Raw genomic sequence first — 20821 nt, forward strand, 5'->3', positions numbered from 1 at the left:
TTGTGTACTCTTAAAATGTTACTTTCCTGGCATGTAGGTTGGAGAAAAGGAAGTCTGTCAAATTTTTGCTAAATAGATGCATTACAAATGGAAACATGCGGTTGCATAATCACCCTTTGTAAACCAATATTATCAATTGCATCTGTTTAAAATACCTTTTAAGTTGCTCCTTTGCTCCTCACCAATTGAGTTTAGTGACCCGAACTTTTCATTGATATTACTGGAAGGAGTGAGGGTGAATCGGTATCCCTTTATACAGTACCAATCATTACGGAAAAAGATCCCCCCATTTTTACCTGCTTTAAGAAACACAATTTACTCTTTTGCTGTCTTCCTGTACCTTTTGGTTGATTTTAGAAATATAGTTTGAAGGAGTTTGAGGGAACTTGGTGAATTGAGTTGTTGTGATTTTAAAAATCATGGAAATGTTTTGAAGTAATGAATATCTGTACTGAGTGAAATTTGATTCCCTTGCACCATGAGGCAGCAGAATTATCTCTAGTAGATGCATTATTCCAAGATGTTTACTTCTCAAGGACAAGTGTAACATCATTAGGTCCCAGTTGAAACAAAAATAATTGAAGCCAAAAGTACTCTGGAGGGGAAAGGATGGGCTAAAAATACCTTTTTAAACTTCTATATTGCTGATTTTTCATATTTTAAAAAAAGTATCCCCTTATTGCTCTTCCATATTATACACGGGGCATGCAAGCTGCTCCTGAGTGTCAGTCTGCTCTTGAGCTGGTTTTCAGCTTACCGCGTTCTCTCTAAGGCAGCACATTCTGATTTTGACTAATGCTGTTTAGATCAGGTTGAGGTGTTATTGCCAAAGTCTTACGCAGAGAAGCCTGATATTTCAGGTCGAATCACGTTCAGAAATGGATAGTGAAATAATGGGAGAAACTGCCACTGACAACTCTGGTTAAGTACACTACATGGAGTGGTGTGGATCATACAGCCCAGTAAGGGTTCAGCTTTGATTTCTTAACTGTGCTGAGTTAACTGATCTCAGCTACTATGGTGAGGGGGCAGAGGTGGACACACTGTGACCTTGGGCTAGGTTCTTGTTTTTAATTGTTGACCAGCAGCCTCTACTGGAAGTGAATGCGTGTGTGAATACCAGGTGATGGCAACTTTGGCCTTGGCTGGAATTGTCCCATATTTAAATAAGCTGCTGACTCCTACTATTAAGAAAAGTAATTTGAATGAGGTGCTGAAGGTAACAGGGGAAAGCACTGAATCATGACTATAGCCTCTTATGCGAGTTAATTTTAAAAATTAAGTGGAGGAATATATCTTTTTTTTTAATTAATGTAATATTTGAAATTCCCAATGTTCTGGTGTTGTACTGAGCCATACAGACCAGGAACGTTCCAGCGTGACATTGGAGCTTGACAGGTTGCCACACTAGATTGAGGCCATGATGCAGCAGAATGTTGGGCTGCCGTCTGACAGAGGATGGTTTCCTTTAAGATGGTCAGTGGCCCCGATGATTACTCTCGCCTGGGATTATGGCATTCCTATTTGTATGTCAATATTCAACTTCTTGAAAGAATGAATAAGATGGTACGTAATCTACCCTTATTAAAGGAAAGGAAAGCAAAACCTCAGGGTAGGCCTGAGAGCCAAACTGGAGCAAACCAACACTGGGAAAGGTCACCTCCAGCTGGGTACTTCTCTCTTTCAGTGATATGTTTTAAAGAAGGGTGTAAATTAAAGAAAGGGTATGAGTTCATTTAATCAGAAAAGATGGCTAATAGAAATTGTGCGTTTTCCACTGTAGGCTGGTGCCATGGAAATGATCGTTAATAAGGATGAGGATGAAAACTCAATGCACAACACTGTTGTTTTGTTCTCTACCAGTGACAAATTCACTTCAAAACAGGTAAGAAATATTCTGTTACACAGAAAAACATTGGAGTAGTGGAAACCTATTCAGCTATGACAGTCTACAGCATAGCCCATGAAAGCTTAGCAGTGCAAAAAACAAACAATAGTCGGGTAGGTAAAGGGTTGATACACTCTTTGCATTTTTTTTTGTTCTCTTTGGTTTTTAAATAATGTGACTAAGGCCACTGATTTATGATTTTAATGGAAGATTACAGAGTGCAATCCCCAACACATCAGTAAAAATCTCAAATTTCCATGTAACAAAAATGGAATTTTTCAGTAACGAAACTTATGGTCCTAATTATAAGAGAGTGGAATTAAAGAATGCAACCTCCAAACACTGGTTAAAAATCCCAGAAGCCCAAGAAATAAAAATGGAGTTTGACTTAACACAGTAACTGTAAACAAGCAATCATAATCTCTGTAATAAAGTGGCAACTATGGAATGATCATGGCTACGGTAAGTTCTTCGCAGCATACAAGAAGTTACACTTGTAAAGCAACCGTAATGTTTTTTTTAAAAAGAAAAGTCCCACGGTGCCATGATCTTTGGTCCCTGCCACAAACTCCATTCCTGAGTCACCGACTCCATCCATCTCCCAGGTCACTTTCTGATGCTGAACCAGACCAATCACAACCGTGGCATCCAATGTTGATCCTGAGATGAGTTTCCGACCCTATATCCGCTCCATCACCAAGACCGCCTAATTCCACCTTCGTAACATCACCTGTCTCCAACCCTGCTTCAGCTCATCTGCTCAGACCATCATCCATGCCTTTGTTACCTCTCAACTTGACTATTCCAATGCTCTCCTGGCCGGCCTCCCATCTTCCACTCTCCAAAAACTTGAGCTCATCTAAAATTCTGCTGCCCGTATCCTAACTCGCACCAAGTCCCGTTGTCCCATCACCCTTGTGCTCGCTGACCTACGTTGGCTCCCGGTCTGCAATGCCTTGATTTTAAAGTTATCATCCTTGTTTTCAAATCCCTCCAAGGCCCTGCCCCTCCCTATCTCTGTAACCTCCTCCAGCCCTAAACCCTCCGATCTCCGCGCTCCTCCAATTCTTGCCTCTTACACATCCCTGATTTTAAGCACTCCACCATTGGCCGCCGTGCCTGCAGCTGCCCAGGCCCTAAGCTCTGGAGTTCCGTCAATAAACCTCTCCATGTCTCTACCTCTCTCTCCTTTTAAGATGCTCCTTAAAACCTGCCTCTTGGTTACCTGTCCAAATATCTCCTTATGTGGCTCGGTGTCAAATTTTGTTTGATGACGCTCTTGTGAACACCTTGGGACATCTTATTACGTTAAAGACGCTATATAAATGCAAGTTGTTCATAATAGAGATAGATAAGGGACTGGGTACTGAGCTGAAGGGAGACTGAAACTTCGGTCAAAAAGATTGATTTTGAGAAATTTTTAAAGCTGTTGAGAGAAGTGGAGAGACTGGAGGTTTTTGGTCCCTCGACCGGTTGGTATCACCAGAAACATATTGACCTGTCATTGCTGTTTGTGGATTTTGCTGTACTCAAATTGGCAGCCACATTTTGCCTGCATAACAACTGTGACTAATTCATTTATTGTAAAGTACTTTGGGACATCTAGAAGACCTCCCCTCATATAAATGCAATGTTCTTTTTAATCCCCTTAATCTAATTAAAGCTGTCAACTGAAAGTACAGGTTTGATCTGATGCTTTCCTCTCCATTAACAAGAATAGGTGGGCATTGTTTGACCTGTTAATTAATTTAATTTCAGGATATGTGTGTTGTTTGTGGGAGCTTTGGGAAAGGTTCAGAGGGACGACTGCTTGTTTGCTCTCAGTGTGGCCAGTGTTATCATCCCTACTGTGTCAGTATTAAGGTAAGAGATGTTTATGCTTGCCTTAAATCTGTACGCTGAAGCTTAGATTGTGATATTTTTAGTCGTGTGTTGTTTAGGTTAGTTGAGTGTTGATTCCAATTAATGTTGCAGAGTAAAATGTCGTAAGATAAGGAATTGGCACTTATGGAAAAATTATGAAATTTGCTCTTGTAAAATTGTAGAGAAGATCAGGTTGAATTAAATAATCAGCAGTATGTTAAACCTCTGGTGAAAAACTGAGAATATGATTTCTCTTGTTTAAAATATGTCCATTATCCCAATTTCTCTTTTCTCCTCTCCCCCACCCCCCCCCCCCCCCACCCCAAAAAAAATGAATTTGCTTGAAGGTTGTGATCTGAAGTAATGCAGATGAGTTTGAGCATAAACATTCTTTAGAAAACGTTTCCCTCTTCATATAGAACTGATTTTTAAAAAAATTCCAATGCTGTCGGACTGCACGCTATTGATTTTGAACAAATGTATCTTTTTTAAAAAAAATTTAGAATGGGAATTTAATAAGCTGCTGAGGTGGGAGTGGAACGAGTCCAAGGTCTAGTGTCTCAGTTTTGACTGCATGCATGTTTACAAACTAAAATCTCAGTTGCTTTAAACCCGCACTCCCCATATCAACCCTTGGCAACTGTGATGAAGAAACACTCCCTTAACAGGAAGCACAATTTTAGTACATGGACAGCATTTGATATTTGCTGCTTGCACCAATAGACTGACATGAATACTAGATAAGAGAGAAAATGGAAACAGATCTGTTGCCTGCAACTGAAATAATTATGAATCATCACCTGAGAGAGGAGAAATGACTAGAACCAGTCTCATCTATAAAAGATGTGTATACATTGCATGCCGCATGTAATTTTTTTCAGCAGTGAACACATCAGTATAGTTAAATAAATGGACAAACGTTCACTTTCTTCCTCACTAATTTCTGTAAACCCATGGTTGTATGCGATCTCGTTAAGAAATTAATTCATTAAGCAGTCCAACGTTCCTCCAGGAAGAAGGGAAATTTGGATACATATTTGAGGCAGAGCAAGATACAGGGCTATGAGGAGAGAGGTGGGCAATGGGATTTGTTTTGGATTGCTCTATTGAAGAGCCAGCACAGACACACAGGGCTGAATGGCCTCGTTCTGTGCAGTAAATTATAGTTCTGTAGGTTACCACTTCACTTACAATTCTGTCCATTTAAATACTGGCTTAGCAATTCATGAATACAGTCCAGCTTCAGAACAACTTTCTCTTCAGAAGTCTGATCATTCTTGAGCCGGCATATCATATCAATAACTACTCATGTTTATAAATTGGTCAACAACACTCATTCCAGCCTGTAGAAGACTCATCCAATAGGCATGGAGATTCCTGGAACATACAGTGCTAATCATGCCATTCTCTATTTCAAAGGCACCCCTGATTAATGATCTGGAGTAATGTATCAGAAAGTTAGAATAGTACTCAAGAGGTGCTTATTGAGAATGTCTTCATTGGGTCCCCTATGGTACTGCTCTGATGGCATCTTACAGAAAGGTCTCTTTCTGTGTGCGCTTAATGCAGAGGCAAGTACCATAGCATAACGTACAAAGATGTACGTCTTCATGATTTTATCAACTCTAAACCTTTATAGTCTTAGTAGCTTTAACCAAACTGCATCTGTAGCTTCTTTGCTGTTGCTGAAGTACATTTAAAGCACATTTATGCTTCCTATAAGAAACATTCAATTATTGTTTAATAATTGAATATACTGATATTCATTCACTTTCTCCCCCCGCCCCCCCCCACCTTTTATTTTCTCCCTCCTCTTGTGAAGGTGGTGACTTGTGCTAAGGTACAGTTCTACAGGCTGTGACAACTCTGAGGATGCCAAGGCCAATAGTACGGCTTTCCCTGCTGCCCTAATTAAAATCAATTGACTCCGCATAAGCCAAGGATTGAACCTGGATCACTTAGTGCCACACCACGTAGTGCATTTGCTTACTGAAATGTTGGAGCACACTATTGAATGTATTTCAAACAGAGTCCATTCAGCATGGCAGTGTTCCTGCAGATTATATTCTCACATTTCTAATTATTTTTTCCTATTTATTTAATTAGCGTGTTTGAAATTTTCTCTGGCAGCATTCTTTGCACAGGGGATTTTTGTGAACGTACCTTACTCCTCCTGATTCCCATCAAATAGGTCAGTCGACTGTCTGTTCTAATTTCGAGTAGATAGAGCAGCTTTCTTCATCCTGCAAATGCTAATATGTTCAACTAGAGGCAGTGGGTATGAAAATATTTTTAAATTGATGCTTGTAGTGTGTGGGTGGTCAACTTATGAATGATGCAATTCAACAGGGTCTACTCTGTTACTACTTATCAGACAAGAGGCTCAGGGTGTTGTCTGCACATAAAATTGACATGGAGGATGAGCATTGAGACTATTTTTCTCCTGGGCAGGTCACTAAAGTGGTGCTGAGTAAAGGCTGGCGATGTCTAGAATGTACAGTGTGTGAATCCTGTGGGAAGGCCTCTGATCCAGGTCGTTTGCTTCTCTGTGACGATTGTGACATCAGCTATCACACCTATTGCCTGGATCCACCTTTACAGACAGTCCCTAAAGGTGGCTGGAAATGCCGATGGTAAGTTCATTGGGAAAGATTTTTATACTTGTAAAAGTGTAGTCGAGTGCAATGCATACAAAAGAAATAACAAAAAGCAGGAAATTGTTCAGTTAACAACTTATTTGGAAAATATCCTGTATATTCCTGCTGCAACATTTCTAACAAAAATATGACTGACTGAAATAATATTAGTAGAGTGAAAATAGGCAAAAACATGAATTAGGGCATAACTAGTTTCTCTTTTAGTGAGCCTCTTGTAAAGAAGCCTATTAATTTGGTCAGGTGTATATGTCAGTTGCTCACTTACAATTTGAAGTGACCATCCCATTTTGATGAAACCTAAAATTTCAAAGTTATTTTGCAGTCATTGCAATATTGCATTTGAAGAAAACTATTATGCATTATTTTTTTGCACATTTTCACCTGAAAACCACATAAGGAAAAAGTAGCAAGTTTAAGACTTGGTCTTTGTTCTCCTTCAAATGAAAGTATTGCAATGCATATTGGGTATTATATTCTGGTCAAAGGCCTCTGGGCTGATTTTTAAAAATGCAGATAGCATACAGGGTGTAGCTGAAGTAACTAGTGAAGACTGTAGATAGTGGAGACTGATGGATTTGATGTTGGGGAACAGAGAAAGATACAGAGCTGGCACTTTGACACTGAATGTTGGAACAGCTACACTTGGCGCCATTGACTGGAGAGACATAGCTACTTGTGGATGTGCGAGCTGGAGGCAGAGGCATTTTCTACAGTGAGAGGCGAAATCTGATGGGCATCATTTTGTGCTTGGCATCAACCATATCTTTCCATTTCTGAACCATGAAACTGTGCGCCAGAAGTGGGCCAATTTGTGGTAAAGCCAAATTGATGACCAGATGCCAGGTTATTGGCATTAAGATATTTTTGTTTCTCATTCATACGGTTTCTGTAAATTTTGTTATGATTGGCAACAAGGATACTGGTAAATAGTTATGTGGGTGTAACTTGATCATCTTGTGCTTTCCACCTGGAAGAGGCTGACCCAGTTGACAGTTGAAATGGATGAACCACGGGAATGGCTAGTTCCTTGAATAGTGTTTTGAGAACCTACATGGATTACGTGGAACGTACAGCACAGAAACAGGCCTTTCAGCCCAACAGGTCCATGCTGGTGTTTATGCTCCACATGAGTCTCCTCACTCCTACTTCATCTAACCCTATCAGCATATCCTTCTATTAATTTCTCCCTTGTGTTTTTCTCGCTTCCTCTTAAATGCATCTATGCTAGCCACCTCAACTACTCCTTGTGGTAGCGAGTTCACATTCTAACCACTCTGGGTAAAGAAGTTTCTCCTGAATCCCCTACTGGATTTATTAGTGACTATCTGATATTTATGGCTCCCAATTCCGGTCTCCCCCTCAAGTGGAAACATCTTCTCTACGTCTACCCTATCAAACCCTTTCATTATCTTAAAGACCTCTATCGGGTCACCCTCAGTCTTTTTTCTAGAGAAAAGAGTCCCAGCCTGTTCAATCTTTTCTGATAGGTATAACCTTTCAGTTCTGGTATCATCGTGGTGAATCTTTTTTGCGCCCTCTCCAGTGCCTCTATATCCTTTTTATAATATGGAGACGAGAACAGTTCACACTACTCCAAGTGTGGTCTAACCAAGGTTCATTATAAGTTTAACATAACTTCTCTGCTTTTCAATTCTATCCCTCTAGAAATGAACCTGGTTTGCTTTTTTTTAAATGGCCTTATCAACCTGCGCCATTACTTTTAGTGATTTGTGTATCTGTACCCCCAAATCCCTCTGCTCCTCTACCCCATTTAGACTCTTAGTATCAAAACAGTATGTGGCCCCTTTATTCTTCCTACCAAAATGTCATACCTCACACTTACCAATATTGAAATTCATTTGGCGATTACACATCCAATCAGTAAGAACCTGAGCTTCTATGGCAGAGGTTCACAAACTTTGGTTGGGGGGGAGGAATGTATTTTCTCCATTGTTGGCGCTGTAGCACTCCCCTCAACTCGCTCTGACTGATTCCTGACTCTGCTCTCTCAAACTCAGGAATTTCCAGCGAACAGTTCAAGCGTACAGGTATTTTCAATACTCCTCAGTTTAAATGTGTTTGTTTTTTTAAAAAAAGTTGTTTGCCTTCTGGTCTGTACCTCTGTGCAGCATAAATTTATTTTGGAAGTGCTCATGAGCCCTGGAGTCATCACTGCCGTGGAGAAATAAATAGCAGCAAGTCGGTGCCCCCCTCCCCGCACACGAGTCTGCTGCAAACATCTGTTAAAAGGTTCTTTTGCCCCACATTCTGCAGCTCTGTGGAGTGTCATTTTTTTTGTCTCTGAATCGAAGTCCTCATGAGCCCTTTTGTCTCCTGGATGTTTAAAGGAAATAAATAAATGGCCCTCCTTTTAAAAATTTATCACTGTCTCAAAAGCTACTTTACTGCACAGTGCCCTGCACCTTTCTGGACAGTTTATTTTGCCCTGATTGAATTTTATATTGCTGCTCGCTTGGTGTCCTCTTAAATTGAGAAATAAATGAATAATGGCATCCGCATTCGGGGGTCTTTGATGTTTGCCCAAAATAAAACCCTTCTCTTTTACCTTCTCCAAAGCAATGATTATGACTCCCTGTTCCACCCCTGCTCTCTTAGAATCATAGAAAATTTAAAGGCACCAGAAGGAGGCCCTTCGGCCCATCGTGTCCGTGCCGGCTGAGAAACAAGCCACCCAGCCTAATCCCACTTTCCCGCATTTGGTCTGTAGCCCTGCAGGTCACTGCTCTTCAGGTGCACATCCAGGTATTATTTTAAAAAAATAAGTTGAGTGTTTCTGCCTCTACCATCCTTTCAGGCAGAGAGTTCCAGACTCCAAGGTCCCTCACTTCCTCTACACCTCTCAGTATCCTCCCATTTATTGTGTATTCCCTTGCCTTGTTTGCTCTCCCCAAATGCATTACCTCACACTTCTCCGGATTGAACTCCATTTGCCACTTTTCTGCCCACCTGACCAGACCATTGATATCTTCCTGCAGCCTACAGCTTTCCTCCTCACTATCAACCGCACGGCCTATCTTTGTGTCATCCGCAATTTTCTTAATGATGCCCCCTGCGTTTAAGTCCAAATCGTTAATGTATGCCACAAAAAACAAAGGACCTAGTACCGAGCCCTGCGGCACCCCACTGGAAACAGCCTTCCAGTCGCAAAAACACCCGTCAACCATTACCCTTTGCTTCCTGCCACTGAGCCAATTTTGGACCCAATTTGCCACATTCCCTTGGATCCCATTGGCCTTTACTTTTTTGACCAATCTGCTATGTGGGACCTTGTTAAAAGCCTTGCTAAAATCCATGTAGACTACATCAATTGTGCTACCCTCATCGATCCTCCTTGTCACCTCCTCGAAAAATTCAATCAAGTTAGTCAGACACGACGTCCCCTTAACAAATCCGTGCTGACTGTCCTTGATTAGTCCGTACCTTTCTAAGTGACGGTTTATCCTGACCCTCAGAATTGATTCCAATAATTTTCCCACCACTAAGTTTAGGCTGACTGGCCTGTAACTACTCGGTCTAGCCTTTTCTCCCTTTTTAAACAACGGTACAATGTTAGCAATCTTCCAATCCTCTGGCACTACGCCTGTATCCAGTGAAGTTTGGAAAATGATTGTTAAAGCCTCCGCTATTTCCTCCCTGGCTTCTTTTAACAGCCTGGGATACGTTTCATCCAGCCCTGGTGATTTATCTACTTTCAAAGATGCTAATCCCCTTAATATTTCCTCTCTCACTATGTTTATCCCATCCAATATTTCACTCTCCTCCTCCTTAACTTCAATCCCTGCATCATCCCGCTCCTTTGTGAAGACGGATGCAAAGCATTCATTAAGAACCAAACCCACATCTTTTGCCTCCACACATAGTTTACCTTTTTGGTCTCTAATATGTCCTACTCTTTCCTTAGTTATCCTCTTGCTCTTAATGTATTTATAAAACATCTTTGGGTTTTCTTTGATTTTACCTGCTAATATTTTTTCATGCCCTCTCTTTGCTTTCCTAATTTCCTTTTTAACTTCACCCCTGCACTTTGTATACTCCTCTAAGCTTCCTGTAGTATTGAGTTCCCGGAGTCTATCATAGACTTTCCTCTTCTTTTCCCCCCACCCTCCAAACAACCTGACCACAGACCCATCCTAGTTCTGTCTGCAGAGGACTCTTTTATTCTCCACCTGGCTTGCACATCCCCAACCCAAAGAGAGGAGAGTCACTCATTTGTACTTTCAGCGAAGTTGCTTGCACCATGGCCAGGAAATTCGTCGCATCTGCTCCCACTTCACCGGAGTTACTTCGCCAGAAGTGCGGTGGAAACCCCTTTTGTTCGCATCAACAGGGATACTGGTGGAAAATAACAGCAGCAAAGCGGAAGCAGATCCAAGGAATTTCATGATGTGGAGATGCCGGTGATGGACTGGGGTTGACAATTGTAAACAATTTTACAACACCAAGTTATAGTCCAGCAATTTTATTTTAAATTCACAAGCTTTCGGAGACTTCCTCCTTCGTCAGGTGAACGATGTGGAAATGAAAACCTCGAAATGAAATCGCATTTATAATTCACAGAACAATGCTTGGTGAGTACAGACAGTTTTTTCAACTGCCCGTTGCCAAGGCAATCAGTGTGCGGACAGACAGGTGTTACCTGCCAGGTCTCACAGAATATACAAATCACCAAAAAAAAAACAACAAACAAAAAAAACAGAGAGAGAGAGGTAGAAACATAGAAAAGACAGCAACTGACCCGTTATATTAAAAACAGATAACATTTGTTCGCTGGTGGGGTAACGTGTAGCGTGACATGAACCCAAGATCACGGTTGAGGCCGTCCTCATGGGTGCGGAACTTGGCTATCAATTTCTGCTCGACGATTTTGCGTTGTCGTGTGTCTCGAAGGCCGCCTTGGAGTACGCTTACCCGAAGGTCGGTGGATGAATGTCCATGACTGCTGAAGTGTTCCCCGACTGGGAGGGAACCCTCCTGTTTGGCGATTGTTGCGCGGTGTCCGTTCATCCGTTGTCGCAGCGTCTGCATGGTCTCGCCAATGTACCATGCTCTGGGGCATCCTTTCCTGCAACGTATGAGGTAGACAACGTTGGCCGAGTCACAGGAGTATGAACCATGCACCTGGTGGGTGGTGTCCTCTCGTGTGATGGTGGTATCTGTGTCGATGATCTGGCATGTCTTGCAGAGGTTACCGTGGCAGGGTTGTGTGGTGTCGTGGACGCTGTTCTCTTGAAAGCTAGGTAATTTGCTGCGAACGATGGTCTGTTTGAGGTTGGGTGGCTGTTTAAAGGCGAGTAGTGGAGGTGTGGGGATGGCCATAGCGAGGTGTTTGTCCTCATTGATGACATGTTGAAGGCTGCGGAGAACATGGCGTAGTTTCTCCGCTCCGGGGAAGTACTGGACGACAAAGGGTACTCTGTTGGTTGCGTCCCGTGTTAGTCTCCTGAGGAGGTCTATGCGATTTTTTGCTGTGGATCTTGGGTTCATGTCACGCTACACGTTACCCCACCAGCGAACAAATGTTATCTGTTTTTAATATAACGGGTCAGTTGCTGTCTTTTCTATGTTTCTACCTCTCTCTCTCTTTTTTTGTTTGTTGTTTTTTTTTGGTGATTTGTATATTCTGTGAGACCTGGCAGGTAACACCTGTCTGTCTGCACACTGATTGCCTTGGCAACGGGCAGTTGAAAAAACTGTCTGTACTCGCCAAGCATTGTTCTGTGAATTATAAATGCGATTTCATTTCGAGGTTTTCATTTCCACATCGTTCACCTGACGAAGGAGGAAGCCTCCGAAAGCTTGTGAATTTAAAATAAAATTGCTGGACTATAACTTGGTGTTGTAAAATTGTTTACAAAGGAATTTCATGGCCAATGAGTTCTAATAATATGACTTCATATTAAAACCCAAAAGTGTAAGACAGCAGAAATACTGTTTCATAGAAAGAGTCTCCAATGGGAGTGTTGGTGGGGGGGTGGGCCTCAGCAAAAAAAGTTTGGGAACCTTTTGATAGCATAGCTTTTCTTGGTTACTGGTTCAACTGTTGGATTGCTTCACTTTGACAGATCTTTTGGTACCTGATCATGAATTTCAAATTCAACAAATTTATGATGACATCTGTACATAGCACATTATTCCACCCTTGAGGAGAGAGAGTGAGTTAGTTGGGGACTAATTTTGGAAACTGATTTTGACTAAATTTCACCAGTCCTTTTGCACCTGTCTTGAGATTCATGTAGTTTGGAGTTGATGATGTCTTTTCGTATTCGAACTTTGCAGGGTGTTTGCTGTTTCTTTCTGTTTATTAGGTCATGGGCTTGTAATTGGGCAACAAATGCCAGCATGCATAGTAGGCTGCACTGCTAAATGGGCTTGAAATAATATGCTCTGCAATATTAAGGTCATGCAAAATATTTGAAAATATTAAAAATGAAGATATGCTGAAAATGGACAGTTTATAATGTGTCTAATTTGAATTTCTTTGAAGATTTCTGGGCTGGCATTATATAACCAGAAATAGAAATATTTTTTCATTAGCGGGGTTAAACTGTTATGTCTTTCAATTTATGTGAAACTCAGAGGATACATTATGAAAACCTATCCAATATGATTTTATATCCTTAGGATATAAAATCATATTGGATAGGTTTTCATAATGTATCCTCTGATGTAACAAGTTAGCTTTGGTCAGGCTCATACCCCACTTGTTTTCTGTTGTGTTCTCTATGTCCTGCGGTAAAATTAATGTGTGTTTAAAAAAAAAACTGAATTAACGACCTTCAGTGTTCCTTTATACTTTGCGTTCAGCGTAGCTGGATGCAGTATGGTTGCTATTTATGTTGCAGATTACAAGTTTAGGATGTTTGAATATTTCCTTTTAAACAGCTTTTCAAAGATGAAGTATCATTCGTTATTAGAGTCTGAAGTCATTTCTCTGAAATGTGAATCTTTGACCTGGCATTGCATATACAAAATAATTTGTTGCTGTGGCTGGGAGATCTGCCCTTTTGGTATTGCAATTTTATTTAGCATTCAATCCTCAAACTTTGGAGCATTGTCAAGATATGTCCATTGAGGTCGAGCCACGTTTTTGTGATGCAATCAGGCTTCTCTTTGTTTTGTAGGTGTGTTTGTTGCATGCAGTGTGGGGCAACCTCACCCGGTTTCAAGTGTGAATGGCAAAACAATTATGCGCAGTGTGCTCCTTGTGCCAGCTTGGCCGTCTGCCCAGTCTGCAATAAGAACTACAGGGAGGAGGAGCTTATCATACAATGCCGGCAGTGTGACAGGTGGGTGCATCCAATATATTCTCAGCATACGGACTGTCTGAAGCGGAAGACTGAGACCAATGAATTATAATGAGTACATAACTATAATTACATGCATCATAAACTACATATATCATTAAACAAGAATGCTGTCAAAAGTCTAGTGTAGAAATGTGCATTACTCTATCTTAGTGTCAATTGAACAAGACAATTGGGCTAAGCAGGACACATGCCTCATTAAAAGTGTTATGACATGCCTTGTCAGAACCTGATATATAAAATATTTCTCTTTCTGAAAATGATAGAATAAAAACCAATATAGAAAAAAGAACTACAAAATAAAAGAAAAAACTGCAATTACTGGAAATCTGAAATAAAAACACAAAATGCTAGAAATAAACAGCTGGTCAATCAGCATCTGTAAAGAGAGAGGGCATATTATAACATTTTGGGAAATTGCGTCCCAAATACACTTGAAATTGTGCTGGTTAGGTTACGCTTCAAGTTTCTGCTAAAATTTATTTGCATAACTACAAATATAAAACTATAATCTTTCAAAAATTCTCTAGATTCAGGAACTGTCCCTCTAGATTGGAAAATTGCACATGTCACTCCGCTTTTTAAGAAAGGAGAGAGAGGGAAACCAGGGAATTATAGACCAGTTAGCCTAACATCTGTTGTGGGGAAAATGCTGGAGTCTATAATTAAGGATAGGGTGACTGAACACCTCGAATTTTCAGTTAATCAGAGAGAGCCAGCATGGATTTGTGAAAGGTAGGTCTTGCCTGACAAACCTGATTGAATTTTTTGAAGAGGTGACTAAAGTAGTGGGCAGGGGAATGTCAATGGATGTTATTTATATGGACTTCCAGAAGGCATTTGATAAGGTCCCACATAAGAGACTATTAGCTAAGATAGAAGCCCATGGAATCGAGGGAAAAGTACGGATTTGGTTAGGATGTTGGCTGAGTGAAAGGCGACAGAGTAGGGATAAAGGGTAGGTACTCACATTGGCAGCATGTGACTAGTGGAGTCCCGCAGGGATCTGTCTTGGGGCCTCAATTATTCACAATATTTATTAACGACTTAGATGAAGGCATAGAAAGTCTCATATCTAAGTTTGCTGATGACACAAAGATTGGTGGCATTGTAAGCAGTGTAGATGAAAACATAAAATTACAAAGCGATATTGATAGATTAGGTGAATGGGCAAAATTGTGGCAAATGGAATTCAATGTCGACAAGTGTGAGGTCATCCACTTTGAATGAAAAAAGGATAAAACAGGGTACTTTCTAAATGGTAAAAAGTTGAAAACAGTGGATGTCCAAAGGGACTTAGGGGTTCAGGTACATAGATCATTGAAGTGTCATGAACAGGTACAGAAAATAATCAATAAGGCTAATGGAATGCTGGCCTTTATATCTAGAGGACTGGAGTACAAGGGGGCAGAAGTTATGCTGCAGCTATACAAAACCCTGGTTAGACCGCACCTGGAGTACTGTGAGCAGTTCTGGGCACCGCACCTTCGGAAGGACATATTGGCCTTGGAGGGAGTGCAGCGTAGGTTTACCAGAATGAAACCCGAACTTCAAGGGTTAAGTTACGAGGAGAGATTACACAAATTGGGGTTGTATTCTCTGGAGTTTCGAAGGTTAAGGGGTGATCTGATCGAAGTTTATAAGATATTAAGGGGAACAGATAGGGTGGATAGAGAGAAACTAATTCTGCTGGTTAGGGATTCTAGGAGTAGGGGGCACAGTCTAAAAATTAGAGCCAGACCTTTCAGGAGCGAGATTAGAAAACATTTCTAAGCACGGGGTTGTAAAAGTTTGGAACTCTCTTCCGCAAACGGCAATTGATACTAGCTCAATTGCTAAATTTAAATCTGAGATAGATATAGCTTTTTGGCAACCAAAGGTATTAAGGGATATGGACCAAAGGCAGGTATATGGAGTTAGATCACAGATCAGCCATGATCTTTTCAAATGGCGGAGCAGGCACGAGGGGCTGAATGGCCTACTCCTGTTCCTATATAAAATCTTCCATGAACCAACACAATTGGGCAACGTAATAGAATGTAATTGTTTCTATTTTTTTTCCCTTTCCATTAAAAAGTATTCCTTGATATATTTGAGTTGCAGCTTTATTAATACTGCTGAAAATTGTTGGTTACCTGATTTTAAATCGCTGAAAATGACTTTTTAAAAAATATTATACTGATAGGGCAGTGTTGTAGGCCCAACCAGCTGCTTCATCAATGGCCTTCCCTTCATCATAGGATCAGAAATGGGGCTGTTCATTGATGATTGTACAGTGTTTTGTTCCATTCAAGACCCCTCAGATAATTAAGCCGACCATGTCCACATGCAGCAAGACCTGGACAACATCCAGACTTGGGCTAATAAGTGACATTCGTGCCAGGCAATGACCACCCCTCCTTGACGTTCAACGGCATTACCATCGCCAAATCCCCCACCATCAACATCCTGGGGGTCACCAATGACCAGAAACTTAACTGGACCAGCCACATAAATACTGTGGCTACAAGAGCAGGTCAGAGGCTGGGTATCCTGTGGCAATGTGACTCACCTCTTCATTCCCCAAAGCCTTTCCACCATCTACAAGGCACAAGTCAGGAGTGTGATGGAATACTCTCCACTTGCCTGGATGAGTGCAGCTCCAACAACACTCAAGAAGCTCAACGCCATCCAGGACAAAGCAGCCCACTTGATTGGCACCCCATCCATCACCTTAAACATTCACTCCCTCCACCACCAGCGCACCATAGCTACAGCGTGTACCATCTACAAGATGCACTACAACAACTCTTTAAGACTTCTTCAACAGCAGTATCTGAATGCGTGTAGCATTCGTAACAAAATGGCTGAATTGACAGCTCAAATAGAAATAAATAGGTACGATCTGATTGCCATTACACGGACATGGCTGCAAGATGACAAAGGCTGGAACCTGAATATTCAAGGGTACTTGATATTTCGGAAGGACAGGAAGCTAGGAAAAGGCGGAGGGGTAGCTCTGTTAATTAAGGATGACATGAGTATAATAGAAAGAAATTACCTTCGTTCTAAAGACCAAGATGTGTAGCGATAGAAATAGTAAAGACAAGAAGTCACTTGTGGGAGTAGTTTATAGACCCCCTAACAGTAATCACACTGTCGGTCAGGATATACAGGAAAAAATAACAAGGGCTTGCGAGAAAGCAACAGCGATAATCATGGGTGATTTTAATCTACATATAGATTGGAAGAATCTGATTGGCAACGGTAGCCTGGAAGATGAGTTCACAGAATGCTTTCGGGACAGTTTCTTAGAGCAGCACGTTCTTGAGCCAACCAGAGAGCAGGCTATTCTAGATCTGGTAATGTGTAATGAGACAGGATTGATTAATGACCTCATTGTAAAGGAGCCTCTAGGTAGCAGTGATCGCAATATGATTGAATTTCACATTCAGTTTGAGGGAGAGAAGAGTAAGTCTAAGACTGGTGTTTTAAACTTAAGTAAGGGCAATTATGAGGGCATGAAGACAGAGCTGGCTAAAGTGAACTGGGAAATTAGGTTAAGGGATAGGTCAGTAGCGATGCAGTGGCAGACATTTAATGAGATATTTCAAAACACTCAGCAAAGATACATTCCAGATAGTGAGAGTTTCTACAGGTATTTAAAAAGGATAAGAATAAGTAAAGTGAGCGTTGGTCATCTAGAGAGTGAGTCTGGTGAATTAATAGTGGAGAATAAGGAAAAGGTGGATGAATTGAACAGATAGTTTGCATCCGTCTTCACTGTAGAGGGTACAAATAACATGCCAGAAATAATTGTGAATCAACTAAGAGTTGAAAGGGAGGGAGAAACTTAAAACATTTACAATCGCCAGGGAAAGGGTTCTGAAAAAATTATTAGAACTAAAAGCTGACAAGTCTCCAGGTCCTGACTGACTTTATCCTAGGGTCTTAAAAGAAGTGGCTGCAGAGATAGTAGATGCATTGGTATTAATTTTCCAAAATTCCTTAGATTCTGGAAGGGTCTCATCAGATTGGAAAATAGCGAATGTAACTCCTCTATTCAAGAAAGGAGGGAGACAGAAGGCAGGAAACTACAAGCCAGTTCGCTTAACATCTGTCATAGGGAAAATGCTTGAATCTGTTATTAAGGAGGTTATAGCAGGGCACTTAGTAAATCTCAATGCAATAAGGCAGAGTCAACACAGCTTTGTGAAAGGGAAATCGTGTTTGACTAATTTATTAGAGTTCTTTGAGGAAGTAACCAGCAATGTGGATAAAGGGGATCCTGTGGATGTGGTGTACTTGGATTTCCAGAAGGCTTTTAACAAGGTGCCACATCAAAGGCTGCTACACAAAATAAGAGCTCATGGTGTAGGGGGTAACATATTAGCATGGATAAAGGATTGGTTAGCTAACAGGAAACAGAGAGTAGGCATAAATGGGTCATTTTCAGGTTGCAAGATGTAACGAGTGGAGTACCACAGGAATCAATGCTTGGGCCTCAACTATTTACAATCTATATCAATGACTTAGATGAAGGGACTGAATGTATGTTTGCTAAATTTGCTGATGACACAAAGGTAGGTAGGAAAGTAAGTTGTGAAGAAGACACAAGGAGTCTGCAAAGGGATATAGGTAGCTTAAGTGAGTGGACAAAAATTTGGCAGATGGAGTATAATGTGGGAAAATGTGAACTTGTGCACTTTGGCAGGAGGAATAGAAAAGCAGAATATTATTTAAATGGAGAGAGATTGCAGAACTCTGAGGTACAGAGGGATCTGGGTGTCCGAGTACATGAATCACAAAAAGTAAGTATGCAGGTACAGCAAGTGATTAGGAAGGCAAATGGAATGTTGTCATTTATTGCAAGGGGAATGGAATATAAAATGGATGTTTTGCTACAGTTGTACAGGCCATTCGTGAGACCACATCTAGAATACTGTGTGCAGTTTTGATCTCCTTATTTAAGAAAGGACATAATTGCTTTAGAGGTGGTTCAGAGAAGGTTCACTCGACTAATTTGTGGGATGAGGGGGTTATCTTATGAGGAAAGGTTGGACAAGTTGGGCCTGTATACACTGGAGTTCAGAAAAATGAGAGGTGATCTTATTGAAACACAAGATCCTGCGGGGACTCGAAGGGGTAGATGCTGACTGGATGTTTCCCCTTGTGGGAGAGACTAGAACTAGGGGCCACAGTTTAAAAATAAAGGATCTCCCATTTAAGGCGGAGATGAGGAGAAATTTTTTTCTCTGTGGGTCGTGCGTATGTGGAACTTCCTTCCCCAGAGAGCAGTGGAGGCAGGGTCATTGAATGTTTTTAAGGCTGAGTTAGATAGATTCCTGATTAACAAGGGAGACAAAGGTTATCGTAGGTAGACGGGAAAGTAGGGTTGAGGTCACAATCAGATCAGCCATGATCTTATCAAATGGCAGAGCAGGCTAGAGGGGTCGAATGGCCTCCTCCTGCTCTTAATTCGTACGTTCGTATGTTAGCACCTCCCAAACCTGCGACCTCTACCACCTAGAAGGACAAGGGCAACAGGCGCATGGGGACACCACCACCTGCATGTTCCCATCCAAGTCACCATCCTGACTTGGAAATATATCGCTGTTCCTTTATCGTCACTGGGTCAAAACCCTGAACTCCCTACCTAACAGCACTGTGGGAGTATCTTCACCACCCGGACTGCAACAGTTCAAGAAGGTGGCTCACCACCACCACCACAAGGGCAATTAGGGATGGGCAATAAATGCTGGCCTTGCCAGTGACGCTGACATCCCATGAATGAAAAAAGAAAAGAACCATTTAATGGTTTCATTGGTGTACACTAGACAGTTTCTTAGTAAATTAGGTATTTTTTGGTATGAAAAGCTTTTAAAACATATCCACTAGTGCCTGTGTGTCTCAGAAAATGATTGCAATTTGAAGAGGCTTCCCGAACCGGCAGAATCTCGCAATTTCGACCTGGGGACGTGGCATATTTTGGGGGTGGGGTCTGATTTAGGCAAATTGAATCATAACTCTCTTACGATTAAAATTCCCCGATCTTTTGTGCTGGATCGGCCGATTCTGCCCAGATTGCACTGATGTAACAAGCGGAATCTCAACCCCAAAGTGTGTAAACTCTTCATCAGGACATCATAACTGTTCTTCTCTCCTTGCAGACACTGACCTGCTGGTATTTCCAACATTTTCTGCTTTTTAAAAAAAAAAATTGATTTCTGTAATTTAGCAGTAATAATTTCTAAGTGAATGCATTTGTGGTAGAGTGAAGCTTGACTAAACTTTGGATTTATATATTCCAATAACTGCACTGAATGATAAAAGCAGTGCCAATGCAGAGGTCACCTACTACTTGTGCTGGACAGTGATTTTTGCAATCTGGAAGGACCAGAAAAACAAACTAATGGGTCAGATTGTGGCAGAAATGGTGACTAAATAATTATATTAAATTACATTGGCTTCTAGAATTTAAAGATAGTAGGCCAATTGACCTACAGGTTCATCTTTCAGTTTCATTTGCCTGTTTTCAGTTCTCCAGTACAGTGGAAGCAGGTGTCTATTATTACTTAAATTGAGGGCACCAGTTTAATTGAAAGATCCTCGTCTATAGTTTCCTCTTTCATCAGACTGACAGTCTTCAGTTACAGCTGGTGCACTCCTGTTCATTCATTTGGATTAATTGATGTCTTAAGGATGCAACAAAGGCCGACAACTTACTTTTTAACTGTTTAAACTCCAATTGCTTGTACTTTCAACAAATAAATTGTGGTTTTGGCAACAGCCAGCCCGAACATACTCGGGTTTGTTTTTCCCCTTTTCTTTTAAACTTTCCACTAAATTAGAAGTTGGAAAAACATCAAATAAAACCACTGCTGCATGTGGGGGGAGGGGGGCAATGTGTTAAAACCTATTCAATGTTGTTTGTGAACGTGATAATTGTAAGGTAACACTTAAAATGCTAATTTCATTGTTCCTGTATGTAAAGAAAATCACTCGTGAATAGGAAAGCAAAGAAAATTGCATTCTGAATTTTCATTAAGATAACCAGTCCTGTCCCAACTTGTAATTCATCCTTGAAACATAGAGCTGTGGTAACCCAG

General features: G+C 41.1%; 1 protein-coding gene across 10 annotated transcripts in view; it reads left to right on the top strand.

The window, feature by feature from the left end:
• Positions 1 to 20821, top strand: part of kmt2ca (lysine (K)-specific methyltransferase 2Ca) — a 424137-nt gene that overhangs the window by 258593 nt on the left and 144723 nt on the right. For all 10 annotated transcript variants that reach the window (XM_068008355.1, XM_068008384.1, XM_068008402.1 and 7 more), the window contains 4 exons: positions 1784 to 1885; positions 3647 to 3751; positions 6203 to 6384; positions 13551 to 13715. In XM_068008355.1, coding sequence (XP_067864456.1) covers positions 1784 to 1885; positions 3647 to 3751; positions 6203 to 6384; positions 13551 to 13715 — 554 coding nt within the window. The remainder of the gene's footprint in view (positions 1 to 1783; positions 1886 to 3646; positions 3752 to 6202; positions 6385 to 13550; positions 13716 to 20821) is intronic.

The sequence above is a fragment of the Heptranchias perlo genome, chromosome 2 (assembly GCF_035084215.1).
Source record: "Heptranchias perlo isolate sHepPer1 chromosome 2, sHepPer1.hap1, whole genome shotgun sequence".
NCBI lineage: Eukaryota > Metazoa > Chordata > Chondrichthyes > Hexanchiformes > Hexanchidae > Heptranchias > Heptranchias perlo.